Genomic DNA, 17,764 nt, shown 5'->3' on the forward strand with positions numbered 1-17,764 from the left:
GCTCCTATGATGCTGCTTGGCCTGCTGTGTTCATCCAGCCCTGCACCATGTTGTCTCGGATTCTCCAGCATCTGCAGTTCCTACTATCTCTGATACAACTAACAAATCACTTTTTTCACATTGAACTCCACTTGGAGACAACATTAAAGGGAAGCATGAGCACAAACTGTACTCCAGGTGAGTAACTTTAATCCTGATCATGAAGAATGGCTCACCAGTACCACTTCTGACAGAACTGGCCAACTCCTAAAGGATACAGTTGCTAAACCAGGACCTGCATATGCCCTGGTTGATCTTCTCAGTGATTATATTCTCCATTGTGACAGGTATCACTAAGAGCAGAGGCATAAGTAGTGAGGTGCTATGATCTGTCAATTCCAGATGATTTTTATAGACCTACAACTTTGTAGAACATCTTATCCCTCGCTTGTCCACCATATCATACTGGAGTATCAACCTGGTTCAAGAGAGGTAACTGCTGTATGTGTATACAGCAGCTCCACACACACTGCAATGAGGTATCAAACTAGATATACTGCAACAAGTAACCACATCCAACAAATTAGGCAAAGCTCTGTAGCTGTACCACATGCAGTCAAGAATAGTGGCAGACATTCACGCAATTAATAGGAAGTGGCAGCTCCTGAATAGAACTAGTTCAGCAGGGGTGACAGAACCAGGAGAGAACATCAGATAGAAATACACAGGGCGCACAACATGCTGGCAGAGGCAGATAGCACTGTAATACAGAAAAGGAATTGAATATGTACCAACCAGGTGGTTAATAGTGAGGAAGGAGGTCTTAGTTTAAAGGAAGATAATAAGCAGGCAGGTCAGAAGTGCAGATCAACAGTAGATGGAACTTAATGCTGGAAAGCGTGAGGCGATGCATTGTGAAAGTAGTAACAAGACATGGGAGCACTCAAGGCTGGCAGGACACCAAGAAGCTCACAGGAATAGAGGGATCTTGGGCTGCTTGTCCACAGATCCCTGAAGTCTAAATCAGGGTTACACTGTATGTAAGTGCAGACACTACAGTTAATAAGATTGGGGAGTTACAGATACAGACTGCCACATGGCATTATGAAATTATGGTGACAGCAGTGATCTAGCTCAAAGATGATAATTTTTCCTTGTTACAAAGATTCAGAAAAGGTAGGAAAGGGAAGGAGGTTGGGTATTTTGATGAGAGAGAGCATTGTGGTACTGAAGAAAGAATGCTGCAGAGGGATCAAGGACAGAATCGATATGGCTAAAGCTAAGGCATAAGAAGCATACAAATACATTGCTCCGTGTAGTATAAAGACCACTGGACACTTTCCTTGCAGATCTGTTTCTCTATATTATTCCAGAAAGACACAGAGGAACAAATCTTCAAGGAAAGTATAGAGACATGTAAACATCACAAGGACCTTAGCTGTCTGTATATTGACTAAGGCAGTGGTAGTGTAAGAAGCAGTGAAAGACGGATGTTTCTAGATTGTGCTCAGGAGAACCTCCTACAGCAGTCAGTCCAGTCCAACAAGAAAATAAGCACTGCTAGACCTGGATTTTGGGAATGATGTAGGCCAAGTAGATCAAGTGACAGTAGAACATTTGGGGACATGACCATTGTATCATAACATTCAGGATGATGTTGGAAAATGACACTGGTCAATCCATAGTAAGAATACTCAATTTATGGATAGCAGACTTCAATAGAACAGGAACAAAGCTGAGTCAGATAGACTGGAACCAAAGGCTGGTGGGTAAAATCAGTAGCTGTTTATTCAAAGAGGAGATGGTTCAGACATTGTCAAGATATCTTCTGTCAAAAGGGAAAGATAAACAAACCTAGAGGTCTCTGGTTATCAAAGGAGGTAGAGTTAACTAGATTAAATTAAGTTAAAGAAGAAAGAGTGTGTGTGTATAATAGGCATCATGTAGTAAATACAATTCAGAACCCAAGCTGAATACAGAAGGTCCAGAAGGAGATGAAAAAGCAAGCACAAGAAGCAAAGGGTTATGGAAAAAAATACCTGGCAGCTAACATAAAAGGAAATTCCAAAGTCTCCCTTAAGCACATTGATTATAAAAGGGTAGTACAAGGAGGAATGGAGCCAATTTGGGACCAAAAAGGCATTTACACACAGAGGCTGAGGTGTTAAAATGAATACTTTAAATAAATAAACTAATGAACAAACAAACAAATGAAATGAAATGGAAATGAAATGAAATAAAATAAATTAAAATTACCTCTGACACAGATGCTGCCCAGGCCAAGGAAATGATAGAGGACACTGCAGAGACACTGGCAATAATCTTTCAATCTTTCACAGATTTGGGTGTGGTGCCAGGGGATGAGAGAATTGCAAACTTTACGCAATTGTTGAAAAGGTTTTGTAGTGATTGACTTAGTAATTACATAAAAGTCAGTTTAACTTCAGTGGTAGAAAAACTTCAGAAACAATTATTCAGAATAGAATTAACGGTCTCAAAAAGGCAGGTTAATTTGGAAGAGGCAGCATGGATTTGTGAAGAGAAAATCGTGTCTGACTTGCTGCAGATTTTTGAAGAGGTAACAGAGAGGGATGATGACAGCAAAGCTGTTGATGTGATGTACATGAGACATTAGCAACACAGACGCATAATGAACTAAGTGATAGGAGACAGACTGATGGTTAATGGGTATTTTTCAGACTGGAGGAAGGTTTGTAGTGAATTTCTCTTGGAATTGCTACTGCGACCCATGCTTTGCCTGATATATATATTTGATCTAGACTTTGGTGTGCTGGGGACAATTTCAAAGTTTGTGGATAACACAAAGCTTGGGAGAATTATAAACCAAGGAGAACTTAAACAGGATACCGACACGTTGATGGAATGGGCAGATGAAGTTCAATGCAGAGAAATGTGAGGTGATGCATTTTGGTAAAAAGAACATGGAGGGACAGTATAAAATAAGGGGTACTATTCTAAAGGGTATTTGAAGGCAGAGAAGCCTAGGTACACACGTACGGTGGCAGGTCAGGTAGAGACCATTGTTAAAAATAAAACAAGCATGCAGCATTCTAGGCTTCATCAATAGATGCACAGGGTAGGGTAGGTTTTACTAAATCTATGTATGTTACCAGTTAGACCTCAGCTGGCGTTTTCTGTTTTGAAATGGCACACTTTAGGATGGCTATGAAGGTATTGGAGAAAGAGCAGAAGACGAAAATGATTCCTGTGAATAGAAACTTGAGCTATGAGGACGGATTGGAGAAGTTGGAACTACTCACCTTGGACAGAGAAGGCAAGGGGAGATTTGATACAAGTTTTCAAAATAGTGAGGTTCCGTACAGTGCAGATGAGGAGTAACTGCTCCTGCTGATAAAATGTTTTTAAATGTTTTGTAAAACAGCAACTGCCAATAAGAAATATTTTGTTACACAGTGAATGATCCAGTCTGGAATGCATTCCTGGAAGTGTAATGGAGGCAGATTCCATTGAGGCATTCAAGAGGATATTGGATGGTTATTTAAATAGAAACAATGTGCAGTGTTATAGGGAAAAAGCAGGAGTTTGACTCAAGTCAAGACTTTCAGAGAGCTGAATGGCCTCCTCCTGCACCATAACAATTGTGTGTTTCAGTGAATATCCCAAACTGAATTCAAGGAACCAACTTGAACTGTTACATTATCTTCATTTGTGTTAATTTGTTTTTTGTTTCATCCTAAAGTTGCCACCATCACAGATGTCAATCTAGTTGAGTCCACATGGCATTCGTGGTGAGTGTAACAAACACAATGAGGCTATTTTAGTGATTGTAATGAGATCATCCAGGTGGACCCACAGAATATGAGTTCCCTGATTGGGGCTGTTAACTTGGTCCAATCAGGGAGCCCTGGCTGACAGATATAAACAGTAGTGTCAGAGGTTCTGTTCACTCCAAGAGCTGGATCAGTGTCAAGGACTCTCCATGTATAGGTAAAGCGTGTCGTGGTGACAGGATGCCTGCCTCTGAAGTTATTTCTAATTGGCTGCATAGCCAAATCATTCAGTGCAACAAAGATAATTGCACCTATCCAGCAATAATGAAAAAAATGTCCAAAATCCTAGCAAAGACAAGATAAACCTCACCAACCAATTACCACTTTAGCACTCCCATTAAATAACAGCGAAGCCATGGAATGGAAATTAACAATGCCATTGAGGAACCTCTAATCTCAAGATCCTTCAGTTCAGGTCCTGCCAGAATCACTCTGCTTTTAATCTTCTCACAACCTTGATCCAAACCACAGGTAAATATAGAGGAGAGGTGACATTGTGATAACATTTGACCATGTCTGACCTGCTTTAGGCTTCTGGTTTGGGGTGCTCATCCAGTATTAATTTTGTTCCCCTCAGATGAATTTCAATCCTTGTGTGTGTAATTCTTTGAGTTTAACAATAAAATTTTATCTACTTAGCATTCATGTATTGAAGATTACAACTTTCAATGGATAACATGGTTATATTTTATTCAGGATGCACTCACATAGAACATAGAACAGTACAGCACAGTACAGGCCCTTTGACCCACGATGTTGTGCCAATTTACTATCCTATTAAGATCAAAGAATGTGCAAATGCACAATGACAAGTCAGTAGAGACTGCTCTAGGATAATTTTTTTCACTTTTACAATGTAATTTAAAAGCTATTTGTGATAATTTAAAAGCAAAGTAGACTAGCTAAAAATAAAAAAGAAAATTTTTTCCTTGATTTCAATTGCCCTTTATATAGTGATCGATTAGAATATAAATCATACCTGCTCTGCAAAAAACCGAAATCCCTTGTCTTCTCGAATACATTCGTATGTCTCTCCAAGCACTGGATTGAAGGGTTTAAATGTAGCTCTGTAATATGTTGTAGCATATCCTGAAACTGCAAATGTAGCAATCATAACCTAAAAATTTAGGACAAAAAGATGGAAATAGATAAAGTTGGGAAAAGGAAAAATATAATACCTAAATATACGCAAATGACCATTGTTTCTCTATATTATTTTAGTCTACATTTTTTAAGCAAAGTTACTCAGGTCAAATAACCCAACATGGAAAGTGAATAAAACATTTAAGACTTTAGTTCTGTTGATACATTGAAAGAAAATATTGCATTTAATTTCCCAAGTTGTATTCAAATAAATTACAATGTAAATTTCTAGTATTGGAATGCATCTTGTGATGGTGCAAGTTCAACATAGCAAACACTACAATCACTTTGTCAACGCTGGGTTAGGTTGAGGGAGTGCACCATCACTATTTCCACTAATCAAAGGCTCACAACACAAAATAAAAATACTTTTTCCCCATTGTGAACATAACCAATAAATAACTTTAGGACAATCAGGTCTTAAACAAAAAAAAAGTAAGATTTCTTAATAAAGATAATGATGGGTTATTATCAAAATAAAATTTATTCAATAAAATACAATAATTGTCTCTCATGCACTGTCAGTAATATAGAAGTATAAATGTTTGTTCCTGTAAATATCCCCAAAAATCATACATGCCTCAGGCAGTGTGGGGAGAAAGAAAAACAGATTTCTCTGCAGAGATTGGTTCAAAGTGTTTTCTTTCCAGCAATGGGTTATTTTTGAAGACAAAAGGATAAAATGTAGGATGTTCTGTGATACTTTAATGTTTTCACACACGTGGTCAGGTTAATAATTGTCTCTGAGGTATCAGCAGCTTGCTCAGGAAATAGAATCTTGAGATAGTCTGTCAATCACACTTTCAAAGGAACAAAAAAGAAATTTCACCCTGAACTGACATAGAGGGTTTTCTTTTCAGCAATGGGAGAGGTCTGTTCGGTAACTTGTTCATAGCAAGCTTTCCTCCATCTCAGCTTGTGCTTAGCATTAGATTCCTTCTAATTCAGCTGTTTCTCAGCAGGCTTTCTTTCAACTGAATCAGGGAAAAAAAAACAAACATTCTTCTGAGCCAGTTACTGTTCAAAAAACAGCAACAGCAAGATCTACACAAAAGCAAGCAGTTATCACAGCCTTGGTTTAAAACAAAATTTCCAATTCCACAGTGAGCTTTTAAAGAAATGACTCCAGGTACATCCACAAAACTTGAAATCAACTCCCCTTTCCACAAGTCTTCAAAACCCAAGCCCTCCAAGCAATGTTGAATGTAAAGTACGTTTGGAACATTGGCAGCAACAACCAAACTTTGCAAGGATCGATCTCTAACAGCAGGAATGGATCAGAGCCAACATTAAAATGTTTAAATAAACAATAACATTCAACTACAAAGCAAAAAGATTACCATTCGGTCATATGGATCATCTGTTTCAGCTGCCTTGTCTAACAATTCAGAATATTCCAATTCTTCACATAGATGCTGCAGAGTATTGAGGGGTTCATTCAGCTCAACTGGCATGGAGACCTTGGACAGATCTTTTCCGATGTTATTTCTCAAAATGTTCCACAGATTGATGCTACTGGTATCAGGAGATGGCGCTGGGAGACACGTACGCCTACCATTTCGAAATGCACCACTACTGAGCTCGTCATTAGATACTGTAACAAGATGAGTTAAACATTAAGTAGCATTTCCTTAATGTTATGGGTATCTAACATGGGTTTCCTGTGAATAAGGTAGCAAATCAAGACACGTATTAGCAATGTTCCTTCAAAATGCCGCATATTGAAATATACAGGCTGCTTACAGGGAGCTCAAACTAGGGGAGGGGGATGATTATCAAAACCCAATGGCTCAAAACCCAACCTCCAGCCACTTTGGAGGAAGCAGGATAAAGTGCATTGTGATTGGGAGAGCAGGAAGTGGTAACAGAAAGACAGGAGTCAGTGACGGAGGGTATAGTGACCTTGAGCTGTGCTAGAGGAGCTGGGAGAGCAGAGGTGTGTCCAGAAGTGAGCAGCATACAGCGAGAAGGACAGGAGCCAGACAAGGCCTTAAAACATCAGAACAGGTGGTGATATAGAACAACACAGCACAGGAACAGGCCGTTTGGCCCTCCAAGCCTGCACCGACACATTCTGCCCTTCCATTTTAAAACTGTCTTCACTTATTGGATCCGTTTCCACCTATTCCTTCTCTATTCATGTATTCATCCAGATACTTCTTGAAAGCTGCTATGGTGTTTGCTTCTACCACCTTCTCTGGCAGCGTGTACCAGGCTCTCACTACCCTTTGTGTGAAAAGTGTGACTCGCGCATCTCGTTTAAACTTCCCCCGGCCGTGCACCTTGAACCTGTGCCCCCTAGTAATTGACCTCTCCACCCTGGGAAAAAGCCTGATACTTTCCACTCTACCGATGCCATTTGCAATCTCAAACTTCTTTCAGTTCATCCCTTAACCTCCTGTGTTCCAGTGAAACCAAACCCAGTAAATGCAACTTTTCCTCAGCTAAAATCCCCTGTACCAGGCAACATCCTGGTAAACCTTTTCTGTACCCTCTTCAAAGCATCCACATCCTTCTGATAGTTTGATAACCAGAACTGTATGCAATATTCCAAGTGTGGCCTAACTGAAGTTCTATAAAGTTGCAGCATAACTTGTGTATCCTTCTACTTGATGACCCTTCCAATGAAGACAAATATGCCATAGGCCTTTTTTACTACCTTATCTACCTGCGCACCCAGATTCCTCTGCATATCAATACTCCTAAGAGTTCTGCCATTCACTGTATAATTTTCACCTGTACTTGACCCTCCATAATGCATCACGTCACATTTGTCCAGATTAAATACCATCTGCCATTTCTCTGCCCATGCCTCCAACCGATCTATATCCAGTTGTATTCTCTGACAATCCTCCTCACTATCCGCACCTCCACCAATCTTTGTATCGTCTGAAAACTTACTAATTAGATCAGCTATGTTTTCCTTCAAGTCATTTATGTGGATCACAAACAGCAGAAGTCCCATCACTGATGCCTGTGGACCACTAGTCACAGCCATCCATTCCCAAAAGCATCCTTCCATCGCTACCCTCAGTCTCCTATGATTAAACCAGTTCTGTATCCATCTTGCCAGCTTACCCCTGATACCATGTGACTTCACCTTTTGTACCAGTCTGCCATGAGAGACCTTGTCAAAGGCTCTACTGAAGTCTATGTAGACAACATTAACTGCTTTTCCCTCAATCATCTTCATCACCTCCTCAAAAAACCTGATCAAGTTAGTAAGGCACGACCTCCCCCACACAAAACCATCTTATCTATCACTTATATGTCTACTTGCTTCTAAACGTGTATAGCTCGTGTCCCTGAGAATCTTTTCCAACAATTTCCTTACCAATGATGAGAGGCTCACAGGCCTGTAACTTCCAGGATCATACCTGTTACCCTTTTTAAACAGTGGAACAACATTGGCTATTCTCCAGTCCTCTGGGACCTCACCTGTGGCCAAAGAGGATACAGAGATGTCTGTCAATGCTCCAGCAATTTGTTCTCTTGCCTCCCTCAATATTCTGGGATAGATCCCATCAGGACCCGGGTACTTATCCATCTTAATATTTTTTTAAGACGCACAAACCTCATCCTTTTTACTAGCAACTTGGCTTAGAAACTCAACACTACCTGCCCTGAGATCATCCTCCACCAATTTCTTCTCTTTGGTGAATACCAATACAAAATATTTGATTAGGACCTCACCTTCTCTTCTGGTTCCACACATAGATTCCCTCCCTTGTTCTTGAGTGGGCCAACCCTTTCCATAGCTACCCTCTTGCTTTTCATATATGTATAAAAAGCCTTGGGTTTCTCCTTAATCCTGTTTGCTAATGATTTTTCATGACCCTTTTTAGCCCTTTAATTCCTTGCTTAAGTTCTTTCCTATTTATATACTTCAAGGGCTTTGTCAGTTCCCATCCTCCTAGACCTAGAAGCTTAGGGTATTCTAGAGTCACCAGCCAAGGGTTCTGAGAGAGGGGAGAGACTGGGAATAATTCTTGGCACTGGGTCAGAGGAACGGACCTCAGCTGGATGCAAGTGGCAGGGTCTACATGCCATCTTGGAATCCAGGGGAGGCAATATCAGGACTCAAGGTTGTTCCTCATCCAGGAGCTTTCAATGGCCCATGACAGAACCTGGAGCCAAATAGTCCAGAAAAGTCCAAAGCAAATCAAAGTCACAAATGTATTGGGTACAGCCCATCATGATCAGATAAACACACCGTCTGAGCTGAAGTTATTCATTGGATTTACAAAACGAGAAGCTGATGTCAATTGATGGTTGGATTTATTACACAGATGTGGTTGTTCATCACATTGATGAAAAATTGATAATAAGCAATGACTGAGCCACATGTATCAGCATGGAAACCAGAGGTTCACTGAAACTAGGAAGCCAGACCCAGTGAGTTTTTTTCCCCATTGTCTGACGAAATGAATCAATTTTAAGGATTTTTATGATCCAAATTCAAATTTTAAAGCTCCGTGACTCCCCTCTGCAGGATTTGTAATTCATTTGCTCTTACATTTAGCAGAAAGAACTATCAGTTCATATATGTGGTGTGAAAAGATGGAGAATGGGATGGGGAGGACAGGGAAAATGGCAGATGAGATGGGGAAGGAGAGGGATAATGAATAATGGTAATGACCAGGACAGGGAGAACAAATAAGGTGTTGGACAGGAGAGGAAGAACTGATAACGGGATGGGCAGCAAAAGGTAGAATGGGATGTGTAAGGCGGGATGGTATTGAAACAACGTCAGTACATAAGAACATAAGAACTAGGAGCAGGAGTAGGCCGTCTGGCCCTTCGAGCCTGCTCCGCCATTCAATAAGATCATGTCTGATCTTTTCGTGGACTCAGATCCACTTACCCGCGTTCTCACCGTAACCCTTAATTCCTTTATTGTTCAAAAAAAATCTACCTTTTCTTTAAAAACGTTTACTGAAGTAGCGTCAACTACTTCACTGGGCAAGGAATTCCATAGATTAACAACCCTCTGGGTGAAGAAATTCCTTCTCAATTCAGTCCTAAATCTGCTCCCTCTAATCTTGAGGCTATGCCCTCTTGTCCTAGCTTCACCTGCCAGTGGAAACATCCTCTCTACTTCTCTCTTATCTATTCCCTTTATAATTTTATATGTTTCTATAAGATCCCCCCTCAATCTTCTGAATTCCAATGAATATAATCCCAATCTACTCAGTCTCTCCTCATAAGCCAACCCCCTCAACTCCGGAATCAACCTAGTGAACCTGCTTTGCACCCCCTCCAGTGCCAATACATCCTTTCGCAAGTAAAGAGTCCAAAACTGCGCACAGTACTCCAGGTGTGGCCTCACCAGCACCTTGTACAGCTGCAACATAACCTCTCTGCTTTTAATTTCAATCCCTTTAGCAATGAAGGACAAAATTCCATTTGCCTTCCTGTTTACTTGTTGTACCTGCAGACCTACCTTCTGTGATTCATGCACAAGGACAGCCAGGTCCCTCTGCATAGCAGCATGCTGCAACTTTTTACCATTCAAGTAATAACCCTTTTTACTATTACTCCTACCAAAATGTATGACTTCACATTTATTTACATTGTATTCCATCTGCCAGACCTTTGCCCACTCACTCAATGTATCTATGTTCCTCTGCAAAGTTTCACAGTCCTCTGCACACTTTGCTCTGCCACTCATCTTAGTGTCATCTGCAGAAGGGGCAGAGGGAGGAGAGCAATGTTACCCCCAGGGTACATACAAGCGCAGCTGCTCAGTAATCTGCAACCTACCACACAATGGAATTTTATAAATTTGTGACACCTGCTTATTTCAGTGACTTTTTAAAATTATAGGTGTTCATGGACATGAATGTAGAGCTCAGGGAACATTATATCCTCCCCAGTAAAAAAGGAAAAATGCACATTGGTAAGCTTCAGTAACTGTTTGAAAAGACAACTATTTCAATTAATTTATGGGTCATGTGCTCGTAAGATTTCCTCTTATTTATAAAAAGTAGTTAAAAATGCTCATAACCATATCAAAATAGTTGTGATCTATTACCAGCGGATATATATGATGCCTGGACCTGAGAAGGAATCAATGTTACTATGGCAATTAGATATTAACTGGACCGTAGTTTCATTACACAACAGTTCATAATCACCTATAGTTTTTATATTGAAGAGTATTCCTCAAGGAGCAGGGAAGCATAAGTAATTATATTTTAAAATTCAGATCTATTCTCTTCCCTGTACTTGAGAAATCACGATTGTATCAGAAATTAAAATCCATGTCAAGTAGGAATATTATTAATTAAATCCAAACTGTCTTCCACTTATTTAACTAAGCAGATGATCAGCTATTTTGATGAAGCTACAGTAAGCCATATAAATGAGAAATTTCTGAGTAGACAGAATAGAATCTCCTCCATCTTTACACAACTGAACCCTCCCCACATTAGTTCTTCCTCATCACTTCTTTGTAGTTTATTTTCCATCCCTCTCCCAAACTGATTTGCTCCATGAAATCTACATCTATTTCTTCAACAGAATGCCTGACTTCAACAAGGCTTCCGATGACTAAGCGATGACTCGTCAATCCCAAATACCTTAATTGTCTCAGCTACCATCAGTTCTGAGGAAGGGTCACTGGACCCGAAACGTTAACCCTGATTTTTCTTCACAGATGCTGCCAAATCTGCTGAGCTTTTCCAGCAACTTCTGTTTTTGTTCCTGATTTACAGCATCGCAGTTCTTTTGGTTTTTACCTTAATTGTCAATCTGTTATTTATTGTTAGAATCCCAATATCCTTTAAAAAGGACGTCCTCTATTTCAAAAAGTCTAAACTTGGCTGCTTTACTCTGTCAAACGTGGCCTCAATGTCCTTGAAGATATCAACATTAATACCACCACCTCCATGGCTACCTCTTCCACCAATCATCTTTAGGTCTTTCTTATATTAATTCTGAAAAATCCATAGTATTTAGACTGCTGTGGCCAAATTAACCAAGGAGACAAACTGTGATGACATTAATCATTTTTAAAGGAATGAATGGGTTGCATTCAGCCAAACATCTTCCATTGAATGGGGGACAAGTCCAAAATAAGAACTAGTGCATACAAAAGAGACATTACAAAAAAATTCTTCACACAAATGGTGGTAGAAGTAAGGAGTCTCTCTAAAAAAAAAGTGATATTATTTCAATTGATAATTTTAAATGCCAGATTAATACTTTTGTCCTAGCCAAAGGTATTTAGGGGTACGAAGTCATGGCAAGTGAATGGAGTTGCAATAAAAGGTTAACTGTGATCTCATTGAATTGTCCAAGATATTAGCAGGAAAAGACGGAGTAGGTAAAGATAAACTATTTCCTCTGGTTGGCACTTCTAGAACTAGCAGGCACAGTTTGAGAATTAGGGCCAAACCATTCAGGAGAGATGTTAGGAAGCACTTCTACACACAAGGGTGATAGATGTTTGGAATTCTCTTCCACAAACAGCAGCAGATGTGGGATCAGGCGTTAATTTTAAATCTGAGACAGATAAAGTTTTGTTAAGCAAAGCTATTAAGAGCCAAAGGCCGGAATATGGAGTTAGGCCACAGATCAGCCATGATCTTATTACGTGTTGGAACCGGCTCAAGGAGCTGAATGGTCTACTCCTATGTTCTTATGTAGATGTTTTAAAGGCTCAGTGTCCTATGCTTGCTCCTAGCAATCAATCTAGTCCTTCCAATTTCCAGGCTCTACATACTGCTTATCCATTCCTTTACTCCATTGTGGGTGTCAATCCACAACACATATATTCTTTCAAACTAAATCCGAAACGACTCTCTCATGTTCTTCCTGTTCTCTAAAGCTCTCTTTAAAAAAATCTCTATCCATTGATATCTTTTTAGGACCCCTGCTCTCATTTCGTCATTACCACCTCTTGCTGGTCGTACCCCCCACTAAGGTGCCCTATACTCCTAGATGAGGAACACTATACAAATGCAAGTTGTCGTTGTGGCTGTTTGTGTAAAAGTGGTCACGTAAACCACACTACTGACTCGGATTTTCTCACACCCAGATTCTCTTCACTTTAAACTTAAAACAACTAACACACCTCCAGTGTTAAGATTCCTGTTTATCATGAATATTCCATGATGCAGAATGATTAAATCATAGACAGTTCAGCATGGTCATCGATCTGAGGTCCCTTATTTCAGAAGATAAGGGTTTACTGGTAGCTACCATAGTATAATGATACCCACTTGTCTCAATAAGATAATTTGCTACAATTAGTTTAATGAGATTCTCCAGTACAACACAATTATCTTTCAAATGCTTGAAAGTTAATTTAGGTGACAAGAATATCATGCAGTGAAATGAAGACTCAGATATTAATTCACTACCCTTTGCTCCAAGTCTTTGCTAATCTCCTGTCATCTGTCAATATTCCAATGCTCCCAAGCAGAGGCTGCTAGTTTAGATTGATTAAGTAGCTTAAAATATAATGTATACAGGATATGCTAATTCCCTTAAAATTCAATTAAAATATGACCAATATTATTTCAATTTAAATCAATTTAATTGGTCTCTAGTTATGGCAACCTGCTATAACTACATACAAAAGTGAACACCACAGAAAATTTAGAAATGATTAACAAATTAAAACAGTAAATTGATCTTTAAACAACAGTATGGGTCAGAGGACATTTCAGGAATATGACGTGTGGAGGTGAAAGAATGTTCATAAATGCAGTTCATGATATGCTTGAACTTATGCTGTACTGCTCTGTGCAACATACTTAAGTAATGCATCTTTCTATATGTGTAATGGTGATTAGCTATAATTTAAAAAGTACTAACCACTGAGGAACAGATCAATTGTTCCAACAGAAGAACGCTTATGTTTGGGCTTCACATTAGCCTCTCCCATACCCCATTAAACTACCTTTCTATTCTTTTCCCTCCCATATGCCTACCTCACATCCTTTGAATACATCTATCCTTCTTTGCCTCAACTACTCTTTCTGTTAGTGAGCTGCACATTCTAACCACCCTCTAGCTACTGGAAGTTTCTTCTGAACTCATTACAGGTTTTATTACAGATAGTCTTATTCCTAGTTCTGACTCTTCCATAAGAAAAATCATACTCTCTCATACTCTATCAAATTCTCTCATTGTCTTAAAGACCTCAATCAGGTCTCCCTCAGTTTTCTCTTTTCTGGAAAAAAGAAGCATCAGCCTATTCAGTCTTGCCTGATGTGTGTAATCTCTCAGGTTTGCTATTAGTCTGGTAAATCATTTCTCACTTGCTTCTGTAGTCTCTTCATTAAATGGAGACCAGAATGGTTCACAATACTCCAAAGGTGCTGAATTTAAATGGGGGGGGACGATGATTGCTCCCTCCTGCCCCAACTCAGGTAGAACTCCAGCTTCCCTACAGTGATATTACTCTACTAGATGCCTTAATAAGCAGAGTAGCACTTCTGCTCTTCAGGAGAAGTAAGTCCCAGCCTCAGATGCACTTGTCCTACTACCCCATTTAAGCACTTACCTTTCAAGGCCTACGTGTTCTCTTTAAACTTCATTCCAAAATGCACCATGTCTCACGTACCTGGACTGAAGCTCATTTTTTCAACTAAGTAACCATTCTGCAAAAATGTATTAACACGATCTTGTACTCGGTCACAGTCCTCCTTTACATCAATATACCCTAAATTTGGTTCTAAACTCATATTCTACTCCTGAATCCAAATTGTTGATGACAAATTGACATCTATTTAAACACAGAAAATTGCATACACATTCATATATTTTTAAAATCCATCACCACAAAATGATAATGTAGGATTTAGCTCGTACATTGTCGAGAAACAGTCTCTCCAACAATGGCATTGTCTTCCGAAATATTGTCACTGACATCACTGACATAGGATTCATCATCGGAGCCCTGAGGATTAAAAATAGAACAATTAGATTTATTGTGAAAGAAAACAAAATTACTGTTACATCTTGGCTTCAGAAATGCTAAATACAATTGGGATTACAGACAAAACTATCGTGCAATTTTTACTGTAGCTTGCCAACGAACTGGAAAAAGTTAGAAGCCAATAGTCCTGACCTGGGCAGTGAATTTCAATTCAGCAATATATTTAAAAGATAAGTCAATGAACAGTATTACACACCCTGTTTTGAAGGTGAAGTGAGGTAGGTCAAGGCAGAATTTGACCGCGTATGACATCAAGGAGCCCTAGCTCCCTAGCTAAACCGAAATCAACAGGAACCAGGGGTTAAATCTTTCACTGGTTGGTATCATATCTGGCACATACCACCTGTGGTTATTGGACATCAACCATCTCACCTCCAGGAGATCACTATGGGAGTACCGCAAGATGAGTCTTTGGACCAGCCTCTACAGTCACCTCGTCATTCAGCTTTTCATCATTTTAATGTCAGAAATGAGGTTGTTTGTTGAAGATCGCACAACGTTCAGCACAATTTGCGACATCTCAGGTAACAAAGCAGTCCACAGCAAAACCCAGACAAATCTAGTCTTGGGTTGATAAATTGAAGCTAACATTCACACTACACAAGTGCCAAGAAACAATCTTCTCAAGAAGAGAATCTAATCATCATCCGTTGACAATTCAATAACAATCATTTCTGAAACGCCCACTATCGACATTCTGGGGGTTACCATTGACCAGGAAGTTAACAGGATCAAACACATAAATACTGTGACTACAAAATCAGCTCAGAGGATAGGAATTCTGAGGCAAGCAGACAGCACCTCATAGGGACAGCAATATAAATGTTGTTTTTAAAAAGTGTCTTGTACGATTACACGAAAGAAAATAATGCAAGGTCCTCCCCCAGGTCACTATACTTTTCAGTGCAGCAAAAAGAAAAAGCTTTCATTTCTCCCCACCTTGAATCTGACAGCTTTGACTAACATGCACTGAATTTCATGTCTGTCAAAATCACATTTGAAAATTGCCCTCCCTGTCTGTTATCAAGCTCTTCAAGCAGCTGAAAGGGCTCTTTCAATTGAAGGCCAACACATTCCCCATTTGCCCGCTTCTACCCTCAGTGCATATCCTGGAGGAGTGAGGATCCATGACTTCCTCTGGAAACTAATTTTTTTTTTACAAAAAAAAAAATTGGACTTGCACCCAATTCCTGCCAGTAAGGTGAGTTTGAAAGTATTTAATTCCACTTATTATGAACACAAATACTATAATTGAAACGAAGGGCTGAAATTCTCCATAAAACCAATATCAACACCTATCTGTCAAACTTTGGCTTTTCCTCTGCCACAATCAATTTTGTCCTTGAAACGTAAAGTAATATTTTCTCTTACCTCATTCTCGGAAGAGCTTGCTGAAAGAAGCACTTCTTGAGCATCAAAGAATTCCGACACGGATTCAGACATGGACAGCCTGCTCTCATTACAGACCTGCTGTGTTGGTGGGATGCTGGCATGAATTTTTCCGCTTGGCTGAAAGTTGATGTGAAATAAGAAATGTTGAAGATCATTAAATTGAGGTATATTAGGCTTGGAATGCCCTTTAGCTTTTGTAGCTAATTTTGAATGCAATTTTAATTTGGCACAAGTTTGATTAACAGCCTACAATTTTGATATTCCAACTCCATTGTGGGTACAATTTGTGTCAAAGCAGTGCATTTAGTAAAGATGTGTCCGACATAATTACACTGCAAATTATTTGATCATTTCATTCAAATTAGTATAAAACAACAATGAAGCTGCCTTGAGAAAATGTCTCCAGATTAACACAGCAAATCCAAGATAACCAGAGAACAGGATTCATTGCAACATCAATGATTTCACTAGAAGCAGGTTACTTTTAGGATGTTTTTCAGGATTGTGAAATATCTTCCAACTTGTGTGTGTACCTTTAAGAATATGAACGTACTGTCATATGTTCATGTGCTGGAACATATTTAAACATGAAAGGGAAGTATTTGAGAGTTCACACGTATTATTTCTGGGAGATGGGAAATGGAATAGTGATACTTTCAAAGAGTGGCACCAATTAGGCTGTGATCAAAATCTTCCCATCTGACTTACCTCAGAGGAGAAACAGGTCACCGACCTATTACACTTAGACTAGAGGTACTAACAATACCATGTCAGCTATTCAATACAGGGTACAATGAAAGAGAATTAGCAATGCCTGGAGATAGACCCACTGTAGTCACCTCCATCTCTGCTAATGACTATCAAGCACCAGCAAAATCATCAATCTCAGCAAATCACAGCACTTATAATTTGTACATTATTATTAAATTCAGTTGTTTTCATAAAAAAATCCTTTACGCCAAATTGTTTTGTTCCTTCTATTATAACATATTTTGTTTTAACGTGATTCTTTTAAATTTCAAAACTGATCTTTTCCATTGTGAAATCAAATTCATGCCGAATAACATTGCCAAATTTCAGTAGGAACCGCGGAGCGAACATTTATATGTGACCAAGAAGAATCCCACTACAACACTGGACATGCATCCATTCTAATCCTTGTAAGTAAGCACTTGCTAATGTTATCTATGCTCTGCAGATGTAGCCTGTGGAAAAGTGTCATTTTTTAAAAAAAATAGGTTGCTTTGAGGCTGAAAACTAAATCATTTGTAGTTAAGAAATCTCACAAACCAGTGCAGTGAGACTGATCACCTCTGCTCAACTTGAATTGTAGTAGCAAGTTGATAGAATTATTTTGTGAACATTGTATTTACATCTATTTTCTGTATAGTAAGCCAAAACGTAGTTCTATAGTTGGTCTAGAGTTAATTTTCAGTTTAGCTTCTACGAGGCAAGAAAATCATTTGCGGGGGATAAATTATCCACTACA

The 17,764-nt window shown here is 39.2% G+C and overlaps 1 protein-coding gene across 3 annotated transcripts in view; it reads right to left on the reverse strand.

Annotated features, from left to right (window-relative positions):
- The window catches only part of osbpl6 (oxysterol binding protein-like 6), a 164,416-nt gene that overhangs the window by 26,351 nt on the left and 120,301 nt on the right, over positions 1 to 17,764 (reverse strand). For all 3 annotated transcript variants that reach the window (XM_048598993.1, XM_048598991.1, XM_048598992.1), the window contains exons 12-15: positions 16,255 to 16,392; positions 14,757 to 14,844; positions 6,275 to 6,528; positions 4,771 to 4,908 (exon numbers count right to left, since the gene is read on the reverse strand). In XM_048598993.1, coding sequence (XP_048454950.1) covers positions 4,771 to 4,908; positions 6,275 to 6,528; positions 14,757 to 14,844; positions 16,255 to 16,392 — 618 coding nt within the window. The remainder of the gene's footprint in view (positions 1 to 4,770; positions 4,909 to 6,274; positions 6,529 to 14,756; positions 14,845 to 16,254; positions 16,393 to 17,764) is intronic.

This window comes from Rhincodon typus, chromosome 7, assembly GCF_021869965.1.
Source record: "Rhincodon typus isolate 14 chromosome 7, sRhiTyp1.1, whole genome shotgun sequence".
Classification (NCBI taxonomy): Eukaryota; Metazoa; Chordata; class Chondrichthyes; order Orectolobiformes; family Rhincodontidae; genus Rhincodon; species Rhincodon typus.